Genomic DNA, 24,463 nt, shown 5'->3' with positions numbered 1-24,463 from the left:
CTGCACATTCAAAATTCATATTTAAGGAAAAAAAAAAAAAAAAAACACATAGTTATTAAAAACCCTCTTGTCAGCTGATTGCTTCAAATGTATTCTCAGAAAACCATTATTCACCTCTAAGGATGGCTTTTAATCATATTTTCTTCATCAAAATCTGGCTGCATGCTCATTTATGAAATACATTATGCAAAATTGAGTAAATATTATGAGAAATAAATTCCACTTGAATACACAGGTATGTGGAGAGGGTGTTGCACTGTGGGTAAATCTGCCAGTGAATGAATTACCAGCCAGCGTACTGCCGTAAGAACTGAAAGGAGTAACGGAGAGCAGATGTCATTGTTGTTATTTTGGGAGTAGACAGTGCCTGACGGCAGTTCTAGTGCGTTAAACAGATAAAGCACCAAATCCCTGCAGCCCGATGATGCCTCGGCTCTGAGGCTCCGCGCCTCCTCCGGCGCGCTCTCACGGAGCACAGGAGTACCACGGCCGCGCGCCTCCAGGTGATCCTATCTAATGATGGACTCGGCTCCCTCTCCGCCGGCTGCCATGTTACGCAGGCCACGTTCTGATATTTACACACAAACACAGGGGCGTGCGCGCGGAGACGGACGCTGCGAGACAACAGCGCAACATCTGCATGAATTAAAAGAATTACATGCAAAAAAAAAAAGAAATGCCTAAATCCCCTTTGTGTGCATAATTAAAAAACACGAAAGTGACGGTATCTGCAGTGAATTCTAATGCTGCACGGTGAACTGTGATCTCCCGCTGCACGATGGGTCCCGTTACAAGTTCACGGTGCGGTGCCGGGTGTCACGATGCTAAGCGGTTATGCGAGGAGTGATCTGAACCCGTGTTGAAGCACCGCTTCTCCTCGGGCCAGGATGGAGTGGCCCGAGCATGTGGTGGCAGCTAGGTGACATCGCGAAGGACTCCGCCGTACCTGGTGGTGCCACCATTCTCTGCCACTTCTGGAAGAGGCAGGTCTTGAGGCAGTCCCGCGGGCTCAGATTGTAGGTTTTGTGCCTGGACATCAGCTCCTGCATGGGCTCCAGGATGACGCACAGCTGGGGGTGTAGAATTGAGGAACAGCAGTCAGACGGGCACGTTCCAGGCTGGATGGAAGAACCCTCAGCTCACCGTTCAGCATGGCACCGAAATAATGAGTGAAAATCAGAGTGATGTTGAACGGGTGATACGAAACTTAAAGCCACCTTAAGCTCGATAGCAGAATCAAACTGTTGTATCATGTGATCAGACAAACAAGATGGGTCGAAAGGGCCCTCCTGATCTCCATCTTTCTTACTATGCTATATTTTCAAAGCTTTCTACTCACATAATGGCATAAAGTAATCTCAAGATACCGAACTAGGGCAGGCCAGTGTAAAAGACACGCCACCGATGAAATCGGTCATTTTTACTTCCCCAGGATCTCTGTCCCTCTACTGCTGTTGATAAAACCCTCAAGCGGGGAATAAATGGGGTCTATAGCAGGCGCTGAACACAAACCCTGAGTTGCAAACATCCGAACGGATCTGCCCCCCCGCACACGTTACGCTGGAACGCGGCTCGACGCAGGAGCATATGGCAACCATTACGTAAGGAAACACCTGGCGCTGTGTTCAGTCAGCGAGGCTCTGCGAAAACACACATTATGGCTGGGAGCTGTCTCCCGCGATGCAGGTCTTGGGGAAAAAATGGTAAACGGGTTCGGCGGACAGCGCCGCCGGTCTCAAGGTGCCGTCCACAGAGATTACAGATGTTACTGGGTGGTATGTGAAATGAACGTGGTTTCCATACACTGGGACTCCTGCGTTAACGCTACCGTTTGAGCCGCGCCACTGTGCTACAACTCAAGAATGATCCTTGCCCCCCCTCCCCTCAAAAATATGCACTATTTTTAGAGAGAATTATAGAAAGCCTACAGCTTTAATAACCCTAAAAGCTACCAAGCATAATCATATGCCAGCCGCAAAGCTGGTCTGACCCCCAGCCAAGAGGCTGCCTCTCCATTTCAAATCACTAAGCAGCAGCGAGTGAAAAAAAGGAGTATTCTAAAGACAATAACAACTTAATTTCACTGAAGGAAAAACTCAAATTTGAATTTGATCACTTAGATCAAATCGGCTACGGACTCTTATTGTCATTTGCCTGACCTTGTGCTGACTTGTGCTTATTTGCATATTCCACGCGGCCCTGAATGTACTAAAGCAGATTGATCTGTTTTCCGTTGTAAATACAAACGTCTTATAGGGCGGTTCTTCTCCAAATCCAAAGAATAATTCAATATGCAAAAGGTCACTCAAATCAAGGTCAGATTCGTGGTGAAGAAGGAGGAACAGATGACCACTGACACCCCCCTGGGAATGCGCTCCTAAATTCTGGGCACCAACCCTCTAATCAAGGTAGGTCAGCGGTTAAGGAAACAGGGTGATAATGTAGTTTATGGAGTGGAAAACCACTTACGATGAGAATTAGTTATAGGGCCCTCGGAATAACAGACAATTCGATGCTGCAGGATGTCGAATGAGAGCAGCTGAATGCCTTTTTGAATATTTCTCGTATCCAGGCCATTTGCAGTAAAATAAGTTACAGTTGGGGAAAGCTTAATGTAATATCCTGCTTTCCACACTGCAGAGGCACAGTGTGTAGGTTTATTCATAAGTTCATGCAGAAACAGTTCTTGTTTCAGAAGACTGAGGAGCTCTGCTAAGACCTCTACAATGGAAAAAGAGGGAATGGCAGGAGATGATCTTCCTGTTGATGCACCCAGTCCCACATCACACAGTCCTCGCAGTCGTCCTCTGTAACACTCATGTCCCCGGTTGACTGAACAGGTCCAGTGTTCCCCCAAAAGTCTGTCCGCTCACGGTGATAACCTCTGGAGTTAATTCGAGTTGGGGAGTATGAAATGGGGGGCACAGATGTATGTAATGAAGCACCTGTTTTATAATGTGTGATGGGGGTGAATAGGGGTATGAACATGGGTACACAGGGAGTGTAATGAAGCACCTGTTCTATAATACTGGGGTGGGTGAATGGTGTGGCTCCAGTATAATGACGCTCCCGTTAAATCGTGTTTGGCAGAGTTTGGATGTGTGTTTTTTCACTTTGCAGTCACTTTGTAACCACAGTGGCACAGTAATAAGAGCAGCCACTTTCCAGTCAGAGGACATGGGATTAAATCCCTACTCCCAATGTAGCACATCTGAGCAAGGTACTTAGCTTCAGTTCCAGTAAAAATTACCCTGTTGTATAGATGGGTAATTACCGTAGGTAACTTAGTATAGAAATCGAACAACAAAATTTGCCTTGGAAAAAGGTGCCAGCAAATGATATTTAAGAGTAATAAGGAAGGGAAATCCTCTGTTCCCTCCTTTTAGATGTAATGTCGTAATGTAAATCTGGATCTCCAATAGTGCGATGATATTTAATACATTCACCACCATCATCTTCTTCTACCTACAGCATAATCAATACTTACGCCAGACCAAGTTGCTTCTCAAGAAGGTCATGAGAATAAGCTCTTGCTGCTCCTGTTCAATGTCTTCTTTAATACTTTGACCTGTGGTTTTATCCAATTTATACTTCTCAACCATGAGCACGACTGACCTTTCGACTCAAGTGCAGCGTCCTGCCTTAATTCCATTAGCATAATCCAGGAATGTGCATCATCCATAAATATTTCACTAAACTTCCTTTTTTAATCTGCCATTACAAGCCGTGACCTTGGACGGCTTTGTTTATGATTACGTCGGGTACCATTTGATGTTTTATTAATAAAAGGCGTGTAACGTTTTTGCGCGATGGAGGGAACTGACAATTCGATTTCTGTGATACACGGAGACCTCCTTCGAGTTACATGACACGAAAGGCTGCACTCCCGATGAAAAGCGAGACTGTACAAAAGAGTCAGACGCTGATAAAGCTCATGAATATAATAAATGGCAGCGATGGAAAAAAAAAAAAAAACATATGTATTCCATTGGGACGCACACACGGGCATGCTTTGAAAGCGAAGATCCGTTTACGAACGCAGCTCTTCAGAGTTTGCGAGACAGGTCAGGAAAGAGGCGGAAAAAGGCTGGGAGACCCTTAAACATCTTTTTTCTGACGGAACGTCTTAGACATGTTAATATTGTCAGGACAAACGCATTTGTTTGTCTTTTGATGTTAAGACTTGCTTGCCTTTTGCTGCTGCTGCTGTTGCCGCCGTCGTCTCCGGCGTGAGGGTCCCGGGAAACGGGCGTGTGGTCTGAACGGGGTACCCCGAGGTGAATGCGTTCAGCGTTTAAAGACTGAATTTAATAGGTAAATAACTTCAAAGCAACAGCCGTCCACGCTGTGTTTAGAAGCTGAATTACCAGCAACACTTTTGAGTAATACGTGCCCTGGATCTCAAGCGCCCGTGTTTCCATTCATACAGATACTTTGCAACAGGATGCATTTTACAGAGCTTTTTACCTACGGTGCCAATTATTCAGACTATTCAGACTACTTAAATACAAAAAATTGTAAGCCCATCTGGCTCAGTTCTAAATGCTGTATTATTATTGCCAAAACAAGTTTCGTGTAAAATTCACATAACTTTTATAATGACGTGGAAATACATGAATAATGTAACAATGTTATGTTAAAGTAAAATAATACTGATAGTTTTAGCTTGTATTGTGGAAAAAAGCCCATGTTATGCCGCCTTCTCTCTCTAAGGTAACCTTCCACATCTCAGTCCCCTTGAACCCAACTCCAACTCTCACCACCACTGGACCGAAATAGATGGCACACGTCAACCCCTTTGGCAGTGCTGGCCTAGTGATGGTACTCAAATCCCGTGACCCTCGACCCCTGACGTTCCTCTTATGGCTTCGGGACTGGGCCCTGTAGCCCAGGCGAGGTGGGCGGGTGTTGCAGGCCTGACTAGTGCCTGCTGGGAGAGGGGGTTGAAAGGGGGCTCTTACCCTGAGGTAGTTGAGGGTGAAGTTGGTCAGGCCCACACGGGTGATGTTCTTTGACAGCTGCTCCAGCACCTGAGGGTCTTGTGCCTAAAGAGAAAGACTAAACATTTCAGACACATTCCCCGATGACCTAAATCCTAAATTTTGCGATTCAGATCCAAAAACCGTAATGGAGATTTCTCTACAGTGTGCGTGATAAAATACACCCTTCCTCAGAAATCCTAAAAAAAGCCGAATTTATTTAGCAGTGGCAGGTATTTTAAATCAATGTCATATGCGAAACCTTACTGTATTCCTTCATTTTCAACACAGATGTTTCTCAGGAAATTCGAACTGGCCAGTGAAGCACCGCAGGAATGGCCTTATCCTTCGCCCGTAACTACGGTGACATCAGCACATCAGCTGATCCATTCCGCAAAAACACACACCGAGCGTCATCCCGGAGATTACTATTATGTGATGAAAGAAGGGCAGGACCCCATGAATACACTGTCCTTATTATTATTATTATTATTACTATTATTATTATGGATCTTCTGCACTTTTCACAAACACAGTATGTCCCAATGGTTTGCTGGTGGCTCCATTAGCGGACGCAGGGGTTTTGCACTGCATTGCCACAAGCTCCCACCGCAGAATCTTAAACATTCCCCCTGAAGAAAGGCAACAAGCAGAATCACCGCGGCACCCACAGTATTCCCCCCTCCCACCAGTTCCCGAACAGCTGAACCCTCCTGCAAATAATAACAGGCGAGGCACACATTGCTTGTTTAGTGTCTGTGCCGGTGTTTATGGGAACGGCTGGCGGAGTCGCCATGGGGGCCTGGGGCCCCGGGAGGAGCCTGAGGCTAGCTCTTTTTCAGAGAACGATGATGATGGCTGATGAAGGCGGCACGTCCGCTGCCAGCTGAGGTCGATGTATGCGCGGCGTTCCCTTGGTCCTGAAGAAGAGCAGTAATATTACACTGTTCCTATTGCCATATTTTCTACCTCAAAACAGCATGGTAGGTGAATGACTGACTGACTGACTGACAGATAGATAGATAGATAGATAGATAGATAGATAGATATTATTAATTCAGAAGGAAATTGTACAATGATTCCTTACTGTTTATTAGTAAGTAGTACTGAATAGGACTTATGCCATATAATAAATATTATTATTATTCTAATACTGATACTGTACTCTATTTCCCACTGAGACTGGGTTTTAATTACTCTTTTAATGACTCTTTTAATTACTCACAAAGCATCAAGGATTGTTCTCGGAAAAAATAATTCCGGTAACCCTGAGAAGAATGACCCCAACGAGGTCTTCACGCATGTGACCAAGCTGTAACTCTAATAGAATCGAATAAATGTCCTCAACACACAATTTATTCCGTTGACTTGTGCAGATATTGTTCTTAACTGGGCTACGAGTAAATGTTGGTCCTGCCAACACCTCACTGCAGAACTGTGGGTAAGTCATGGAATAAACAATGTAGGAAACAAAGAAAAAAAACCGTAGCTTTTTCTACACTTTCCAAACAAAAACACACAAATAGCTCTAAAACGGGAAAGTGGGGTGGGGGGAGTTCTATAATGGCCTTCCATCATATCTGGTACCGTTTATTAGGAGTCGTGCGGCGCCTGCCAGATTCCCATGCCGAACCCGTGTCGAGCGCTTCAGAACGTGTACTTTCCCCCCCAGGTGATAATTGTCGCCTCTCCACGGCTCGCCGAGGATCTTGCTGGGAGCGCAGACATAAGCCAGGTTGCACGCGTTGCCACACGCAGCAGACAGCCAGGCTGGAGAGCGCGACGCTGGCAGCAAACGTGTAAACGGAGGATCGCCTAGGTGGTGGCGACAGTTATGCTGGTGCAACATGCTCCCAGGGTAAACAGCTAAAAATAGCAGAGGGGCAACGTTGCAGGAGCGCAGCGCAGCGCAAGAAATGCACACACAAACACCCCCACCCTCCACGAGCAAGCAAACCTTGTCAAAGTTACTGCTGTACAGAAATTTGTTTTCGAATGATGCAACGCACACTAGTGATGCAACCGATGATGCAATAAACACTGCTCAGAAATGAAAAAACAGTACTGAGCTCAGACAATCGTGCTCTTTTATATACAAAAACAAACATTCCAAACTCGGGCCATGTCCGACTTCCAGAATTTGTAAGAGCTCTTTACGTTTTGTGTACATGAATTAATTTAGTTGATGCTTTTCTCCAAAGTGACTTAGAACATTAGGCTTTGTACACTGAGCTACTCACTATTATTTACCCACTTATACAGCAGGCTGCTTTTATGTTCTGGGTAAATACCATGCTCAAGGGTACTACAGAAAAAGAGGGTATTTGTTCCTAGGTCATTCGACAGCAAGGCAACCTCTCTAGCCACTGCATCACCTGTTGCCCATTCTACTAAATACATCTATACTGAATGCTGGACCCACACCCTTGGTTCAGACCGATTTCTGCTTCATAAGTCATCATCCACCTCAACGGATTCTCTAGGAAGGAGAAAATATCTTACTTGTGCCAACTATGCCTTACTTTTGCTCAGTTAGGAATTAGGGCTAATACCCCCAAAGGCCAATTATAATGGCTCATTATTTTGGGAGAAGCTCTGGTGAAAAGTGCAAGCTAAGGGAAAGGAATCTACATGATTCGCACCCATGTATGATGTACAGTGAAACTATATCATTCCTCAGTTATACCTGCTGGCCAAGGGTTATTTTTGTTCCATCTTTATTGGATGTCATGAATTTAGACAATATGCATCACCAAACGAGGACCCTTTTGCACCGCTTAATAAAATTTCAGTGTTATGTGATCGATAATCAGATTTTAAATCATAAACCAACATCTGCTACGGCAGAAGTGACAATGCCATAATTTCTATTAGCATTATAGGTCATAATAAAACAAGGCCCCTACTTCACAGTCACGATGAACACCCTGGGTGAAAAAAAGGACAGTGATCCATTAAAGGTACCTTAAAAACATGATTTCTTTTCGCTGAAAGCAGTGACATGAGCACTAAAGATTTTTACATTTATACATTTGACTGACACTTTTCTCCAAAGCAACTTACAATGTTAAGGTTACAATTATTATCATTACAGACTTACAGTTATCTATACAGCTGGCTAATTTTACTGGAGTAACCCAAGGTAGGTACCTTCCTCAAGGGTACTACAGCCAGAGGTGGGGGATCCAAAGAATCCAAAGGCAGCGGCGCCAACCACTACGCTACCAGCTGTCCCTGTCCCCCCACCCCCGCAAGCTGATTTTACACATTAACTGATAAAAAGTCATGCATGGATGCCGCTAATATGTTATAAGTACATGCAAAAATGTTCATAATCCCTGACCATACGGAAGCAGCCTACCGCTCATTTAATGCCAGCACAGACAGTGTGAATAGGGTTAAATGCAAATCATGTCCCTCACAAATGCTTTTTTTTTTTTTGCACTGAAAAAAGCACAGGAAAATGGCATTGGAAAACACAACAATAAATGAAGTATGAACTGGAAAAAAATGTCTACAAAATGTAATCTTTGTAATAACTGTGAAACCTCCAATTTCAAAACTGAAAATTTCAATGTTCAAGCATAATTAAACTGCGAGGCTCAGCCATATATACGCAAAATCAAGTCTGTATGGTGTGTAAGTGCTACGGTACAGTACGTAACTGCATTTTGTCCTTCTTGTTATAATGACATTCATCTGTATCGTCCCCTTCATTTTAAAAATTAAAAATACTTGCTTAACAGCAAGGCTGTATCAATCCTGGTCAAGTGCTATCAGCATTCTAAAGACCAGAACATATCACACCATTTAAGTCTAGTTAAGGCTGTACTTCGACGTCTGCAGAATAACACAGTTTCATCAGTTTTTTTTTCCCACCAAGTAACTCTTAAAGAACCTGCACAGGCTTGATAAAGACTGTCTAGACTGCAGCGTCTACATGTGGGGTCACAGCACTGATTTATTATCAGGCCTGTGAACATGACAGCCTCCCGAACACTTCTGAGAACGTCCATGGTAAATCTTTCACTAAATTCGTCATTTATTATCTATTGTAAACCCTTACGCTTTTGCACATAATGAGATTAGGGATGTTGCACATATTGCATAAAAATAATATAAAGAAGTTTATTGCTGAGCTTAGACTTTTTTCTTAAGCCTGCAATAAAAATTATTTATGACAGTTTTTTTTTTTGCAGTATTCATGTATGTAGGTATGTTTGTGTGCATCTTCTGATTTGACCTCATTTCACATTCAGTACGAACCTAAGTGCTAAAATTGTCACTAAATGTACTGTATATATGATCACTTTGCCACTAATGAACAAAAGGCATCATGCCAGAGGAGAGGGACACTTACGTGCACAGCTAAAATGCTGCGTGGGACTAGTTCTCTGTACTGCCTTATTGTGAAATGCCAAGTCTTGATCCTCATGAGGTCGTCGAAGGTGAACTCGAGAATTAGTCGCCCTTCAGTGCAAACCTGTTTGGAGGAACAACAAGGGTATCAGCCATAACGTAGCAGGAACTTTTGGCTTCCCTGTTTTAACAAAGTGTTTCAAATAAAAGCTGCTTAAATTGCCGAGAGGTGGAGTGAGACAATCAAAAGGCTATTTTTTATTTATAGCAATTTAGAGTAATAACGAGTAAATACCTAAATGACTGACCCTCCTTTCCATTTTGGTTACTACAAACAAAATCCCTGTGTGCTCAAAATAATATTTCCGAGATTTGTTATTTCTTTCTTCTCTCAAAAATGGAATTTCTTGCCTTTAACATGGCCATTTACTACAACGGCGCAATTGAATCATATTCTGTTCTCAGTATCTCGCACGACATGGCTCGGGTTAACGTTCCGCTGCTCATCAAACCTGTGGAGTACTCAGCTTCCCATGCGTTTCTTATCAACAAGTATGACACCATATTAAGACGATAAGGGGGTGGGTGGGTTAGGAAAAGGTGAGATTGCGTCTTTTCAATTAAGGATCCTGGGCCAAGCTGGAGCTTATTCTACCACTGTTCAAAGCTGTCTCTGAAAAACTCAGATATGTGTCTCATCTTTCATTAACAAGTTTTCAAATATTGGCACGGTGTTACATCTACGTTACACACAAAAATGGACACTGCAAAGAAAGGAACTTTTTGTTATGCATCATTCCTATTATTTATCAAGGGTGCCCAACAATTCCACATCAGATAGAATGAAACTCAGCCAGGAAAAATAAATATTTTAGAAGAGAGAAACAAAACATAACATTCTTTTTGGTCTCTTGCCCATTCCTAAATGTTCTTGTTGAAGAATATTAAAAATAAAAAATGTCTTTAATGGGATATCTGAAGAAAAATGTCTGGTGGCCACATATAAGATAATCTCTGCTGAAAACTGCATATGGTTACATACATTACATTATTACACTATTTCCCAGACAGTGAATCTTAAATACTAGAGTTACCAATTAAGAAAACATTTTCTGTTTTGCGGAATTCATGTTATGGTACTCTGAGCTCTGACATTTTGTTGCCACGGCAACTGAAACCAGCTGATTTGTTGGCATGGCAACAGAAAAGATGTAATCCCAGCAGACACACTCTAATCAATGCCCCCCAGCACAGATGGTCTCTGGAGGATCAACAAGAAAGAAGCTGGCAGGCATACAGCCCGTCACGTGGTACCACTAGACCATGCTAGAAAAGAAAACTAAAAAAAGATTCCCCCCTCCAACTAGTGAATATATAATTTAACCCATTCCAATACTCTGCTCTGTTAAATAAAACATAATGAAACAGTTGATTCTGCAGCATAAAATGTTCTAATGCACATTCTGCTGCCTGCAAATGTGTAACTTTATTAGCTAATTCATGCATTAGGAATAAAATGATCACAACAGAAAATAACTTGCGAGAATGCACCGCACTGGACGCTGCAGTGAGATTAATTTGTGTGTGTTCCCGCTGAAAGTGGCCTTCCGTCTTTCTCGGGGTGTCACTGGTTGTTTTAATAAGAGTAAATGCTGGCGAGAAGTGCAATAATTCCGCAGCGAGGAGCAAAGTGCCCGAACGGCTCCGCTCCCCATTACCCGGCATAGAGCATCCCAAGGTGTAGCTGAGTAAGACAAATGTTTTCCAAAGACCTTATTCTTCAGAATCAACTTCAGGATTCGTGCGTGCAGAAATAAGGCTTCAACTCACCTCTCAGCTCCATAAACATGTCGGAGGATTTTTACCTGGAGAGCAGTGGCGGCATAAATCTAAAATCTTCCACCACAATCATTAAAGCTCTTCCACATCCTGTTAAATATCAAATAAAATAAATAAGGAATAACGCCCACTACAGCACCAGCTCTTACAGAGGGTATGGTGTCACTGTAGGAGTGTGATCTATCTTTAAAATAGTATTACTTGCTCTAAATAATAAACAGAAACAAAGGAAAGGATCTTCCTCACAGTATTTGAAACATTTATGGACATGTTAGGAGACAAGCGTGATTTCTGAATACGTCAGTTACAGGTCGTGTCGAGATTTGTTTTGATGGTAACTAAAGTGAATAAAGTTGTCTTGGTTTCTAAGGGGGTCGTTATGTCGACATTTTTTTTTTTTTTTTAATTACAATGCGCTCAGAGTGATAAGGGACCAAAGTCGAGAAACAGCTTGTTAATCTCTGGCGAAGCCAATTCTCTTACAGTTTCTTTGTTCTCAGGAAACCCACGGCTGATGAATAATTTACAGCCAGGCTCCGCGCCTGGAAACCCAGAGCAGGTATTTTGTGAGAACGCAGGACCTTCACAGCTCTTTGAAATAAGGTCAGACATATAATGCATGTGTGAGGTCGTAACTATACATCAGCGGCGTCACTGAATTTACAAAAAATAAAAGTCTTCTGGAAATTAGCAAATTGTGTCAACACAATTAAGACACAGTGTCTATATGTAGGGACATCCACCTTTTTTCTGCACAAAAATTTTGCGATAAATGCTCTGTGAAATTTAAATCTTTTCTTTTCCTTCACAAGCCTTTGGCTCTCGAAGACAATAAAAAACACAGATGCAGTCTATTTTAAAGACATTGAAAGCTGAACAATGTTTAGCTGAGACAAGGCGCAAGCTGCTACAGCCAGCGTATAGAAATTACTGTACAGAGAGAGAGACGACTAAGGAACAGCTCCACGGATCGGGAACTCGGCAAGGCGGCCGGCCGGCCACATAAAGATGTGTAGGGTCAAAGGCGACCAGTCTCTGACCCTCCCAGATTATGGGCGCCTGAACGACAGAGCAGCGCAGGGCCGTGGTTTAGCGGCAGAGCGGAGTGGCCAGCAGGGATTTGGTGGTGAAAGAGGGTACCGTGCTCCGTCTGGTGATTTAGCAGCAGGCCGTCTTCTGCGGAGATGGGGTGTTGGGGGGGTGGGTGTTAACACTGGTGGACCTTCTCAAACCTGCCCATTTGGAGAGTATCCCTGAGCAAGCATAGCGACAGGATGTAATGTAATTTTTACAGCGAAAAATACTTCCACAAATCCCTCAAAAATAAGACTGTTGTTCCCAGTGACTGTGGGCTGAATACTGAACTCAGAAAGAAGACGCATAAGTTTGCATTTTTTCAGAATGTACGGGGTTTTACTTTGATAATTGGCAGTAAATTAGGAAGTGCTCTACCCTGGACCACACTGGGGCCTTCAGCCCCACCACTGAAGGACTGATGCAGCAGCATCCCCCTTGGAGGAGTTGGAGGCTTGCGTGTCCCCACAGCGCCCTCCCAACTTGCTTTCCCGAACATCATTCTTCTCCATTCTGTGTAATGGAAAACCTGCAGGCTCAATTACCGCTGCAGTATCGAGTTTGTCACTTCATTCCCATGTTGTGAATACTCCGAGTCCAATGTAGATGGCCCGTTCCACCCCAGTCATGCCCCAGTTCCTGGATTCTGCGGATAAATTTACTTCTAAAAATGACTGCACTGTGCGGGTGCAAGGTTTGGCTAATTAATCCAAATTTTCACCAATTTGGCCCAATAAATGAGTCACGGACATGCTACATATTTTGCAACGTATGAGGGATTACTTATGCTTAACTTTGGAATACAGACAGTCTCCTTTTTATTTAAGTTAACAGAAACTAATCGACAAGAGATAATTTATTATTTTAAATATTTAACCCTAACCATTCACAGTTCTGTAAAATTAAGTGCACAGCAAGCCTGTTAATTCATATACCCTCTCTCTGCAATAACAAAATAAAAAACTGTACTATCTTTCATAAAAAAAATCCTGACATTAGAGCATACTTTTATATGTTGCATTTTTTTTTAAATAAACAAAACTCTGTTTTGTGGAAATCACAGAGAAATCCTTCGGGATCACTGTAAATCAAATAAATCATGAATTATAATGAAGCAAAGAGGAATGCCCATTTTACATATCAAAGGAAAGCACTGTTAAATAGAAAAATAAACAATGTATCCTAAAAAATATACAAAACTCAGGAAGGCTTGAATATGGAGAGTTTCAGATCAAATTGCCACATAACAACTCATTATCATGTGTTTACCCAATACGGTGACACCAAAAGAACCCCTCAACATCTTTAACAAAACTGGTAATGTTACTGTCTTTCTACAATGAGTTTGCCTACGGTTTAGGGTTTCATTTCTCGAACCCCCTGACCGCACACTTTCCCCACTCGCTCCGAGAAATGCATTACCCTCGGTAAGCGATTCGGCATGAGGCGGGACCTTTACCTTTGTAAACATTGGCTTTCCGTGCTGAGTGACCATGGTGCATTGATCACAGTCCACGGTGATGGATGAGTTGTGGAAGGACTCCTTGGAGTGCTTGAGGATGTAATACAGGTCCGTGACGCCACCCTCAAACACGGTGCTGAAGTATCGAGGGATGAGGGTTCTCCCAATAGCTAGAGAAAACAAAAAACAGGATTAAACCAAAGGCTGCCTAGAGCTAAAACAGCACAGAAGCTTGTCGGTATTTCGAACAAAGAATCACCTGAAACCAGCATGAAATGGGTATTAACAAAAGCCAGGTATTAATGTGCACATCCATGTTATCAGGAGGATGTTAAAATCAGTTTCAGGACAAAACATTTACATGTATTCATGTAGCGGATGTTATTCTCCAAGGTGATTTACAACAATAGGTTTGTCTACTAAGCTACTTTCAATTACTCACCCATTAATTCAGCTGGCTGATTTTTACGGGAGCAATTCTAGGTAAGTGCCTTATCCAAGAGCGGAGAACCCGGGTCCTTTAACTCCTAACCAGTATGCTACCTTCTGCCTCAAAACTCACAGTGCAACAACCATTTTTATGTTGTTGAACAACAATCAGAAGAAGGCAGATGGAAATGACAATTTTCAGCAAGTATGATTCACATCCCCTCCCTGCCTTGACCAATAATCATCACAAAGACAGAAATAGGAGAAAACAGAAGAAACAGAAATAGAAGCAGCCAGGACCAGAGGAGCTTCTACTCCTGCCTGACTTCTGGCACAGTTGGCTTAAAAGTGCTTCATGGAAATATCCAGAAGTTTTTTGCGATTCCAAAGATCTATGAATGTCCCTCTTCCACATTACAAATTAAGAAGCAGTGGCTTCTGTGGTCAAGAGTCTGACCGACTGTGCACTGACTGACAAAAATATCTAACTGCAGAGGTCACGGTCAACCCATTTCACCAAGGCCTGCGGGTCTCAACCCAGCAACGAGAGTAATGGGATCAAAATGACTACCCAGTGTGTGGTACTACACTCCTGAACGAACATCTGTCTGTCCTTGTGCACTGGAACAATTGTTGCATGGGACCCTCTTCTTTCGAGAAGCCGAGAATACACCTTCCTCTGACTAGCGTTAGCCTTTTTTTAGCTAAATCCTGGAATTTCTGCAATCAGAAATGCCACTAGCTGAGGCAGCAGCTTGTAAAATCCCGATTTTTCAGAGTAGCTAAACTGGGCGAGCATTACCAAAGCTCCCTTCTGCAGCGCTCTTCCACTGGAGCGTTCACTGCAAATAAAGACTCTCTGTCGTCGACATTTGTCCCACACACTTCAGGCAAATGATCACGATAATCCTGTATGGCCTGTACAGCTAACCGTGTCGTTCCACCATTGCTTTCCCAGGCTTGGAGTAGAGACACCAGCTTACATTCACTGTCCTTTGGGAGGCATTAAGTCGAGAAGTTACCGCAGGGGTATCAGTTAAAGAACCGTGCTAAAATGAAAATAATAATAAAAATCTCCCTCGGAAAACACCGGAGAATCTGCGGTTTCCTCAGAATACTCAAATCGGGAAGGGAAAGTAATTGTGAGCGACGTGTTTGGAGTTCCGCTACTCAGGCATGACCCAATAAAACGTAAGCTCACAACCCAGCTGCTGGCACCGCTGGGGGGAGGGAGCCACAGCTGGCTATGGATGCGGGGACGGAAATGTCCCCCGAGCATTCGGGGGGGAACAAACGGCCCTCAGCCGGCAGGCACTGCAGCTGCGAGGACGGGGCAGGAGAGAAACGGACCTGTCGGAGCCGAGGGCTGTTTGAGAGGCGGTCCGCATTGCCTACGGGCAGCACGCTGAAGCGGTGCGGGCCGAGATACCGCCACACTGCAGTGAACGGAGCCTCCAAAGTCAGCCTTAGAGAACCGGAGGTCTTCTTTCCACGTGCCCCATAAACGTGGTCAGACGTGCCCCGCGGTCAATACGTTTAACTTGCATGGATTCCACTCTAATTAGTACTAATAAGTGGCGTCGTCAGTTGAAGGCAGAATTACAGGTAAAAGCCAATCTGACACCAGAGCGTCTCATAAAACGCGACTTAATTTACTGCGGCAACGACTTTCGTCTGTCGTGCTCACAAGTGCCTCCATCCTTTGCCCCACCGTCTTTTGTCTGTTTAAAGTGGGTCCTTGCCGGCTGGCTCGACTTCAGAGAGGAGCACTCGAGAGATGGGATTAGCAATCACTTGTTTCGGTAAACATCCTGCACAACACATGCCTCTCAAGTAATGTGTATCCAAACACGCAATTTACAAATAATTAACATGATGTTAATTAGTCACATTAATCTATGCCACTTTGTGGAATTGTTCCCCCAGCGTCCATAGGACGGCTGCCAGCGGCTCGAGCCAGCGGGACGAAATGGGGCCCGGAGTGGAGGCGGCTGCCTGGAGGCGGTGGAGGGAGAGGATGCAGGAGAGGAGGTTGCCGGGGGGGGTGGGAGTGTGCAAAGCGCCCCTGATAGGACACCTGGAGCAAATATGCAAAAGCGCTGTGCAAAAACTGAGAGGCCTGGACCTGTGCACACACAAAAATACAAACATACTCTCAAATACACACACACTCTCTCACTGAAACATACTTTTGCACAATAGGACACTGACACATACTCACACAGATACTCACACATGTGCCAACCAGTCAGATGTGCACACACCCACTCACAAAGGCTGAGACACACACCTGCACACATGTTCAAGCGCATGCATATTGTACGCAGACTACAAAAAAGCACCTCCACACACACACACACACACACACACACACACACACACACACACACAGCAATGAAGAAAAGCCAATGTACACATGCACACTCATACACACACATATGGCGACAGCACCGCACAATAACACAAGGGAGCAATGAGATTCATAAAGGAAGACGGGTCACTCTCGTACAGATGGAAACTTCTGAAATTCCATCATCCTACGAAAAGACCTCACATTTCGATGTAGCTTGGAGAGAATAAAAAATTTCAGGCAGCATCAGATATCCTTCACTTTTCATTCAATAAAAATAGACGGAGGCAGACTAGTATGGCCAGGCTGCTCTCTCCGGACCTGAACAACAGCGAAATAAACACAAAGAACTCGCACAGAGCTCTGTTGGGCAAAGGACTCTCCAAATTACAGCATCGAACGCGCTGAGAGTATCTCGGCCGATTTTGGAGAAGCTTTGACGGAATTAAAGCAATTCCAAAATCAGTTTCTCTATGCTTCGGTAAGCAGGCAGTACAGCTGGGAGGAGGGGGAGTTCCCACAGGACCGGTGACCCAGAATCCCCACTGTGGGTGACTAGTGGAGGACAGGACCATGCCAGGCGTAGGCGACCCTGGCGAGCTGGTGCTGAGAAGGGCCTGGTTGCCCCTGGTTACTCTCCCACTTCTTACACAGGAGCCAAGGCAGAGGAGGTGACAGTTACACCTTTCAGACCCAGAGGGCGCCACCACAATGCAGCCTCGGCACCTGGCACCTTCCCTCCAAAATGATGTGCAAGAAGGACACTTTGAAAAGTCTAACGACGACTTCAGCAGAACTAATAACCACCGCGGTACTTGGTGAATGTGCTTGCTTTGAAAAATGTCATATTAAATAGTTATCTCCGTTTCTTCAATGTACGTATGTCTGTATGTATATTTGTGCATTACTATGTTGATTATTGCATGCCGCTGCAACCAAAGAGAACTTCTTTCTGGTATTAATAAAGTTTCATTCATTCACGCATTCATTCTGCCTCACACGGCTGGACTAGTCATTCAAATGTATCATATACGTGATTTTTTTAAAATCATTTTGACATGGCACCAATCTTGTTAAATATTTTACTTAAATTCTAACATATTTTAACAAAATATTTTTGTTATGTAGTTATAAACTTGCAAATCATAAATGGGACAAATAAACAGGGTCGCTGGTAGCATAGTGGTTAGAGCTGCTGCCTTTGGACCCAAGCAGCTGTAGTACCCTTGAGCAAGGTACTTACCCTAAAATTGCTCCAGTAAAATTACCCAGCTGTATAAATTGGTAAACAATTGTAAGTAGATTAACACTGTGAGTTGCTTCGGAGAAAAGCGTCAGCTAAATGAGTAAATGTAAGTCACGTAGTTTTTTCGTATCACCAAATGTCCATCAGACAGAGAGAAAAACTACTGATTATGTTAATGAAACACTGCTGCAAAAAATATGATGATTCCTCCCAATTCTGTCTCAGGGTTATTGTTCTTTGTACCTTTTAAAAAAAAATGCATTGACCTTTGTTGTATCATCTATTAGTAGTTTGGAAATTACTTGAAATATTTCAGTCAAGCTGAAATTTTTACATTGTCATTTCTAAAACAGTTTCAGTTTCGTTTTGAGTATAAACCACTTACTCTTTTAAAAAATGTTTTTTTGAAAATTATGGAAAATTAAACTGAGTTTGGCACAGCGCGCTGCTATGTTTCACACTCTAAACCACGAAGACAAGAAGCATTTTATTTTTCTCGTGTCGATCCCTTTTCACAAATGGTAGGAACCAGACAAAACAAGATGACACTGACAAGGGCATTTTCTGCTAATCAAAGTATTTGGACACATTGAACAAGGCCATTTTGCTGCTTTGAAAGAGATACCATTTTTAGTAACACCACAGCCATTTGAGAAATAATTGGGACTCATAATACTACCATTTAGGTTGTCCATACTGGGGAGGAAAGTGCATTAGGAGACCGGCAGGTGGGTGAGCGGAAGAGAGGAAATTAAATGATTGCTTTGTCCTTCGATGATAATAACCGGACACCTCCTTGTCTACCAAGAGGGACACTGTGCACTCATACGGCTGTTTGGCATAACCTAAAGGAATCATGGTAAATTTGGTGCGGATGCTCCGCCTTACAATAAGCAAGGCTGGACATGTGTTGGGGTTCTACTGAGAAAAACACTCTCAAAATGTGTGACATAGAGTGCATGATGTGGATGCATATGGGCCAGCTGGTAGTGTGGTAGATAGAGTTGGTATGTTTGGACCCAAAAGTTACAGGTTTGAATCCCACCTCCAGCTGTAGCAGCTTCAAGCAAGGAACTTACCCTGCATTTCTCCAGAAAAATTACCCAGCTGTATAAATGGGTAAATAACTGTAAAAAACTTAACATTGTAAGTCACTCTGGACAAAAGCATCTGTTCAATGAATAAATGTAAATTTTATGTATGGAGCGGAATAAATGTAATGAATAAATGAATAAATGTAAATTTCATGTATGGAGCGGAAAACACAGCCGGAGAAGTGAGCAGTCGTTTAATGGCTGATTCTACAGAAACTGCGGTGCTCGGCTGGCAGTTGATGTAGAGGAGATCATGGTATGGAAATGACTCGATGGGGGACCCGGAATCACCAAGCTCCGTTCAAGTTGGGGACCTCCACGGATGGACCCAGATTCAGGGAACCCTATTCTTTACAGACGAAAGTCACGCATGTCAGTGTTGAAACTCGCTGGGAGCCAAGTTGTGGCTTTGAGAGGGGAGGAACTTGTCGAGCCGCAGTAATGCTCTTCTCATAATCCCGCTTTAACAGTTGTTCGAGGCTCCATGGCACCCTTTTGCCCAGCCATCCATGAAAACACGGCCCTCAAATCCAGTGAGCGCTTGGAATCGTCTGCATCGCGATCGGGGACAAAACAAGAGCCAAGAATTCCTGCAACTGAGGGTGATCCTTTGTTCAGACAAAAATACTTACAGTCTTAATGACTGACAACACTTTATTTCCAACATACAGAAGCTTGGAGCAATCAAAAGCAGCATTTATAACTAAATTTGTCGCTTAGTTATGTTAAGTGATGTAATCCTATGTTAATGTTATGTGATGAAATCCAAGTAAAAGGATTACCATGGCATTTTTTATACTTGTTTTAATTACTTTTTTCAATCCTGCTGATTGAACTTTTATGACTTTTTAAATTTCCATGCATAAAAATTAGTCCCCAATGTCATCTCACTTAAATGCCATACTTAAGCTTGCAAAAATCAGGAACGGCGTCCGTCACGTGCTGAAATTAAGAACCGGAGCAGGGTAAAATGCAGAAATGTGGCATCTCCAGTATGTGTCAGTTTTAAAATATTACATATTTCTATATTTCCCAAACAAAACAGCTGCAAAGGTTGTTCCTGAAAGTGGATAACATTTCATTCCTGCTCTCAGTGGTTGGACAGTAAATGAATTTTACTACAAACTCACATGAGACATGGTGAATGCTACCTAATCTAATGGTATGCCTGGGTCACACAACACCTCATCTTCAATTGATTTTTGATGAGCTCCCTAAAACAATACATTTCTACCCATCACCTGTGAGGGAAGAAAAAGGAAGTCCAAAATGCTTGGCCATTAAAGAACCAACAGTCCATAAATTGCTTTTAAATATAGCTTATATTGCACATTATTAAAATTCTGTTGCTGCCAGCAGTGAGATGTCAACCCTGCGCCGTAGCGTCCTGAGAGGTAAAGAGACTTCGCCGTCTCTCTCTTTATTATTTTGACTGAAGAGAGCGCGGCGCTCGCAATGCGAGATTTTTCATTCGCGCCGTGGCTCACACAGCGAGCGGCGTTTGGACAATAAGGAGCCCGCGCCGTCTGACGGTAATTATCCCTCCAGGGAGGCTTACTCACTCAGAGCCTCAACCAACACTTGACTCGCGCTCGCTCCTCGCCGCATCCTCCTAAAGACTTCCCACTGCTCGCGGAGTTATGGGCTCGCAATGGTGGCGCTGCATAAAGAAGCGCTCCGCCGGTCCCACGTGCAACACAGGCCCCAAACAGCCATCTAATGTTGGAGGATTTCTAAAAATGTTCTATAAAACCAGAACACGAAGTGAATAATGGCATGAATATAGTTCCTGTTCCAACATGTGTGCCACACTACTGCTTGAAACAAAGAAGAGCAGCGCTTCAGGCTAGCGGCACGGTGTGTAGCGCTGGTGCCTCACAGCTCCTTTAGGCTGTGGGTTCAGCTTTGGTTCAGCCTGAGTGGAGACTGCATGTCCTTCCCATGTTTGTGTTCGTTTCCTCCCACAGTCCAAACATGCGTTTCACATAAACTGGTGACTCTAAACTGTCCCTAGTACGTGCGGTACGTTGGTGTCTGCGGTTATTTAGCTGACGCTTTTCTCCAAGTAACTTACAGCAGTAAGACAGTTATAATGATTTACACATTTATACAACAGGGTAACTTCTGGTGGAGGAATTCTAGGTAAGTACCTTGCTCACGGGTCCTGCAGCAGGTGGTGGTATTTGAATCTGGCTCTTTCAAGTGCAAGGTGGGGCCTTTAACCAATATGCTACCCGCTGTACAGCTGGCTAAATAATTGTAAGGAGTTCGCCAATGATGCATCACAACATGCGAGATGTAAAAACAGCAGGGTACATAACACTGTAAGTCACCTTGGATAAAGGTGTCAGCTAAATACTAGTTAATAATCACTGCGCATCGCTTTGGAGAAAAGCTTCCGCTAAATGAATATAGACAACGTAAATGTAAGCCGAACGTTATGCTGGTGACAGCTCCGATGCCTGGTGGTTTGAGTAGTAGGCCTCTGTGCCGCCGAGATCCATCACGCCATCTCAGTGGCTCAGGAGCTAATGGAGAGAAGCCAGATAACACCCCATGCTCTCTAAATGTGTGCAGTTAAAAGCACAAAGAACAATAACCCGTTCGGGAGCCGCTCCCGTAATGGTTTTTAATTGTAGTGGAACTAATTGCTGTAAATTGCAGATATTTCATAAAGCAGCGGGCAAGCATTTTTGGCAGTAATTATCTAGCAGGACCGAGTGGAGCTGGTTTAACTGCTGGTAGCGTCAACAAAACTACTCAGGAAACGACGGGTTAAGGAAAAAATACACACGAAACTATTGCTCAAACCCCAGAACATAAAAAATTGATCACCCACATGAAAAATTAATTCTCCCTATCTTTTTTAGCTGTAGCGTACAATTTTAACACACAGTTTATGTCACTTTCAGTTGCACACTCCAGCCAGTAAAATTTTATATATGGTAAACAATTTTCTTCACATCTGTTATTTTGCTTTGAATGAAACGTGTTAATTCCTTTCGAAAATATCGTCAGGTTAAAATTCATACAGTCTACAGTTGTTGTTTTTTTAAGAAATGGATGCAAAATGATAATCTGAATATGAGTTACAGAAGCTATAGCCTGGACAAAATATATCATACTCAAACCACCATGACCAAGGCGGAGTGCACAGTTAAATTAACTTTAATTAGAATGAAAATCTGCATTAATTAGAGTGCATCTGGGGGTTCTTTGTCAGGAAGGAGAAACTTTTATCAATTAAAATTTTAAAACATTATATGGGAGTCACATAAGTTTCAAGCTCAGTGACAGGGAAAGTCACGCTGGAAGAAATTTCCACTACAAAACACTTTCAGTCAGACTGAAGTCCTAGAACTTCCTCTGATTTTTTTACATATTCACTTTTAGACTCGACTTCACGGGGAAGTTTTCCTAAAACTTGTGACTTGACCTTCATTATCTTGATTTATTCCTCTTTCCGTATGAGGCTGCATTATACATTCGGACTGCAGTTTATTCTGACTGTTTTACTGGAATCAAAGGGAAACGCACTTCTTTGCAATTTACCTCCGAGTTTCTCTTGTCTCAGTGTTGTTCTCACACGGCTCAGACAAGCCATACGCATGGGAAACATTTCGCACAAGGGAGATGTAGGACAAAGCAACATTCAACACATTCTTCAATTCAAAACTCATCTGTGCATTAATATTTGTAATTTGTAACAAAAAAATTAAATTAATTATGTTAATATATTTAAGCTATTAAATTATACTGTTAAAAAAAGACTTGTATTTGGGTTGGCTCTGCTGTCCTACATGACTGCAGTGGTTACTAGTTGAGCAGTCAATGACTCAATGCAGAAGGGGTCACTGTCATCCAATCTTTGCTCCTCAAGAGCATAGTGGTACAAGCCTGAATTCCCAACCACAGCCCACCTCTCCACGGAGGTCAAGGGTCCCACCATTGCTAGAGGTCTTATCTCCATCTCAAGACCCCAGCAGACGATTCCATTCCCACTGGTGACAAATCTTTTCACTTTCCTGACTTGGGTAAAAAAAAAACAATGAGTTGCTTTAGTTTCTGCTTTTAATTTCTATTTTTCTCCTTATTAAGAATGAAAAATATTACTGTGGGGCTTCACATTTTTTTGTGTGTTTGATTGTCCATAGGACGTTTCAAATCTCAAATTTCCCACCTGTCCAATTTTGGAATATATGAGAAAGACTGGAGAAATTAAATGCCTGAATTTAAAATATCCTTGAAAATGGTATTCAGAGTGAAGCAATCACAGTATCACATCAAAGAAAGCATACTTTCAAAAATGCTCCAACATAAAGAAATCACCCAAAATAGCAAAATATTGGGACTTTTTTGCTTTGTTTTCAACAAATATCGGTGGCTTCTACCTCAGAAGCAACGCTGAGACAAAAATGCAGATGATGCAATTAGTGACAGCACACGGTTTCTTTACTAAGATGGTGGTCGTCTTTGTCTTAATATTTCACCTTAATTTATTGCCCACCAGTCCATCAAACAGCAATCAGAGCGATTCTGCTGTATCTACCCGATTATGAAAATTTAAGCAATTTACCTGTCCCAGACAACCGTTAATATCGAGACCTGTGTCCTGCAATTTGGGTTCTAAGCACACCGCCTGCTAACATTTAAACATGCTGCTCCCTCTTATTTCCAACATATTTCCACTTGACTCTCCTACACGGAAGAGCAGGAAGGGGCACTTGGAGAGATATGAACCTGCTTTGGCGCCAGACCTTTGAAAAAGACTCTAAGGGCTAATCCCCGCCTGCCCCCGTGGCAAACAGGGCACGCGGGCAGGCGGGAGCAAGCGAGTGTGGCGTCACGGCCGCGCCGGCATTAGCTGCTCGCTGTGATTAAAGATCGTCTGAGGCAACAATGAGCAAACGGCTCTGTCATTACCATCGATTTTGTGGCGCCAGGAGCCGTACGCAAGTGGCGCTCAATCAAAGCGGGGAAAAGCCACGCTGAGACAACAACAGGAGCGTTAAGTGAGTCCCGTGGGCCCACTCGCTAAACAGACATTTTATGACTCCCCTTTGACTCTCAATTCATCCGAACCTAATGATCACGGTATACAGGTGGCATTCCTCTGTCTTAAACACCAAGCCAATGGCAGATAAATGTGAAAAATCCCTTTCGTGACCCTGTACATTGACCCCCAGCCCTGAGCACACAGGGACAGTCGATTCAAGTCCACGTGGGTCACAGAAAATGGAAATGGAAGCTGAGTAGCACTATGTTTGTCTATTAAAACGTCTATTTCAAAAATCAGGTGTGTGCAGTTACATCAGCTCTAAGAGAGTTTAATCAGCTTTGAAGAGAGTTCATTTTGATCACAGGGACCGTGGAGACCATAGAAACTCTCAGAGATAATACTGTAATGACCCGCATTACCGAGAGTTTGGGCGGGAAACGGGTCTATTGTAAATAGTTGGATTATGGGAAAATGTAAATAAGTGTTCAACCACTGGGGGGACTTACAGGGAATGTATTGGGGTGACTGTTTGCCAGGAAAAGGGAGAAAAAGCAAGGGGTGCTGAACAGGTGGTCTTAGAGGAAAAGGAGAGTATTATTTCCCTGTGAGCTGGTGTTCCAATAAATGTTCGA

At 43.3% G+C, this 24,463-nt stretch overlaps 1 protein-coding gene across 4 annotated transcripts in view; it reads right to left on the bottom strand.

The window, feature by feature from the left end:
• Positions 1-24,463, bottom strand: part of ldb2a (LIM domain binding 2a) — a 58,394-nt gene that overhangs the window by 9,079 nt on the left and 24,852 nt on the right. For all 4 annotated transcript variants that reach the window (XM_029259158.1, XM_029259155.1, XM_029259159.1 and 1 more), the window contains exons 3-6: positions 13,711-13,883; positions 9,340-9,462; positions 4,962-5,045; positions 947-1,070 (exon numbers count right to left, since the gene is read on the bottom strand). In XM_029259158.1, the coding sequence (XP_029114991.1) occupies positions 947-1,070; positions 4,962-5,045; positions 9,340-9,462; positions 13,711-13,883 (504 nt within the window). The remainder of the gene's footprint in view (positions 1-946; positions 1,071-4,961; positions 5,046-9,339; positions 9,463-13,710; positions 13,884-24,463) is intronic.

Source organism: Scleropages formosus, chromosome 16 (genome assembly GCF_900964775.1).
Source record: "Scleropages formosus chromosome 16, fSclFor1.1, whole genome shotgun sequence".
NCBI classification, from domain to species: Eukaryota; Metazoa; Chordata; class Actinopteri; order Osteoglossiformes; family Osteoglossidae; genus Scleropages; species Scleropages formosus.
The sequence above is the reverse complement of the archived record's forward strand: the minus strand, read 5'-3'. Positions and strand labels throughout refer to the sequence as shown.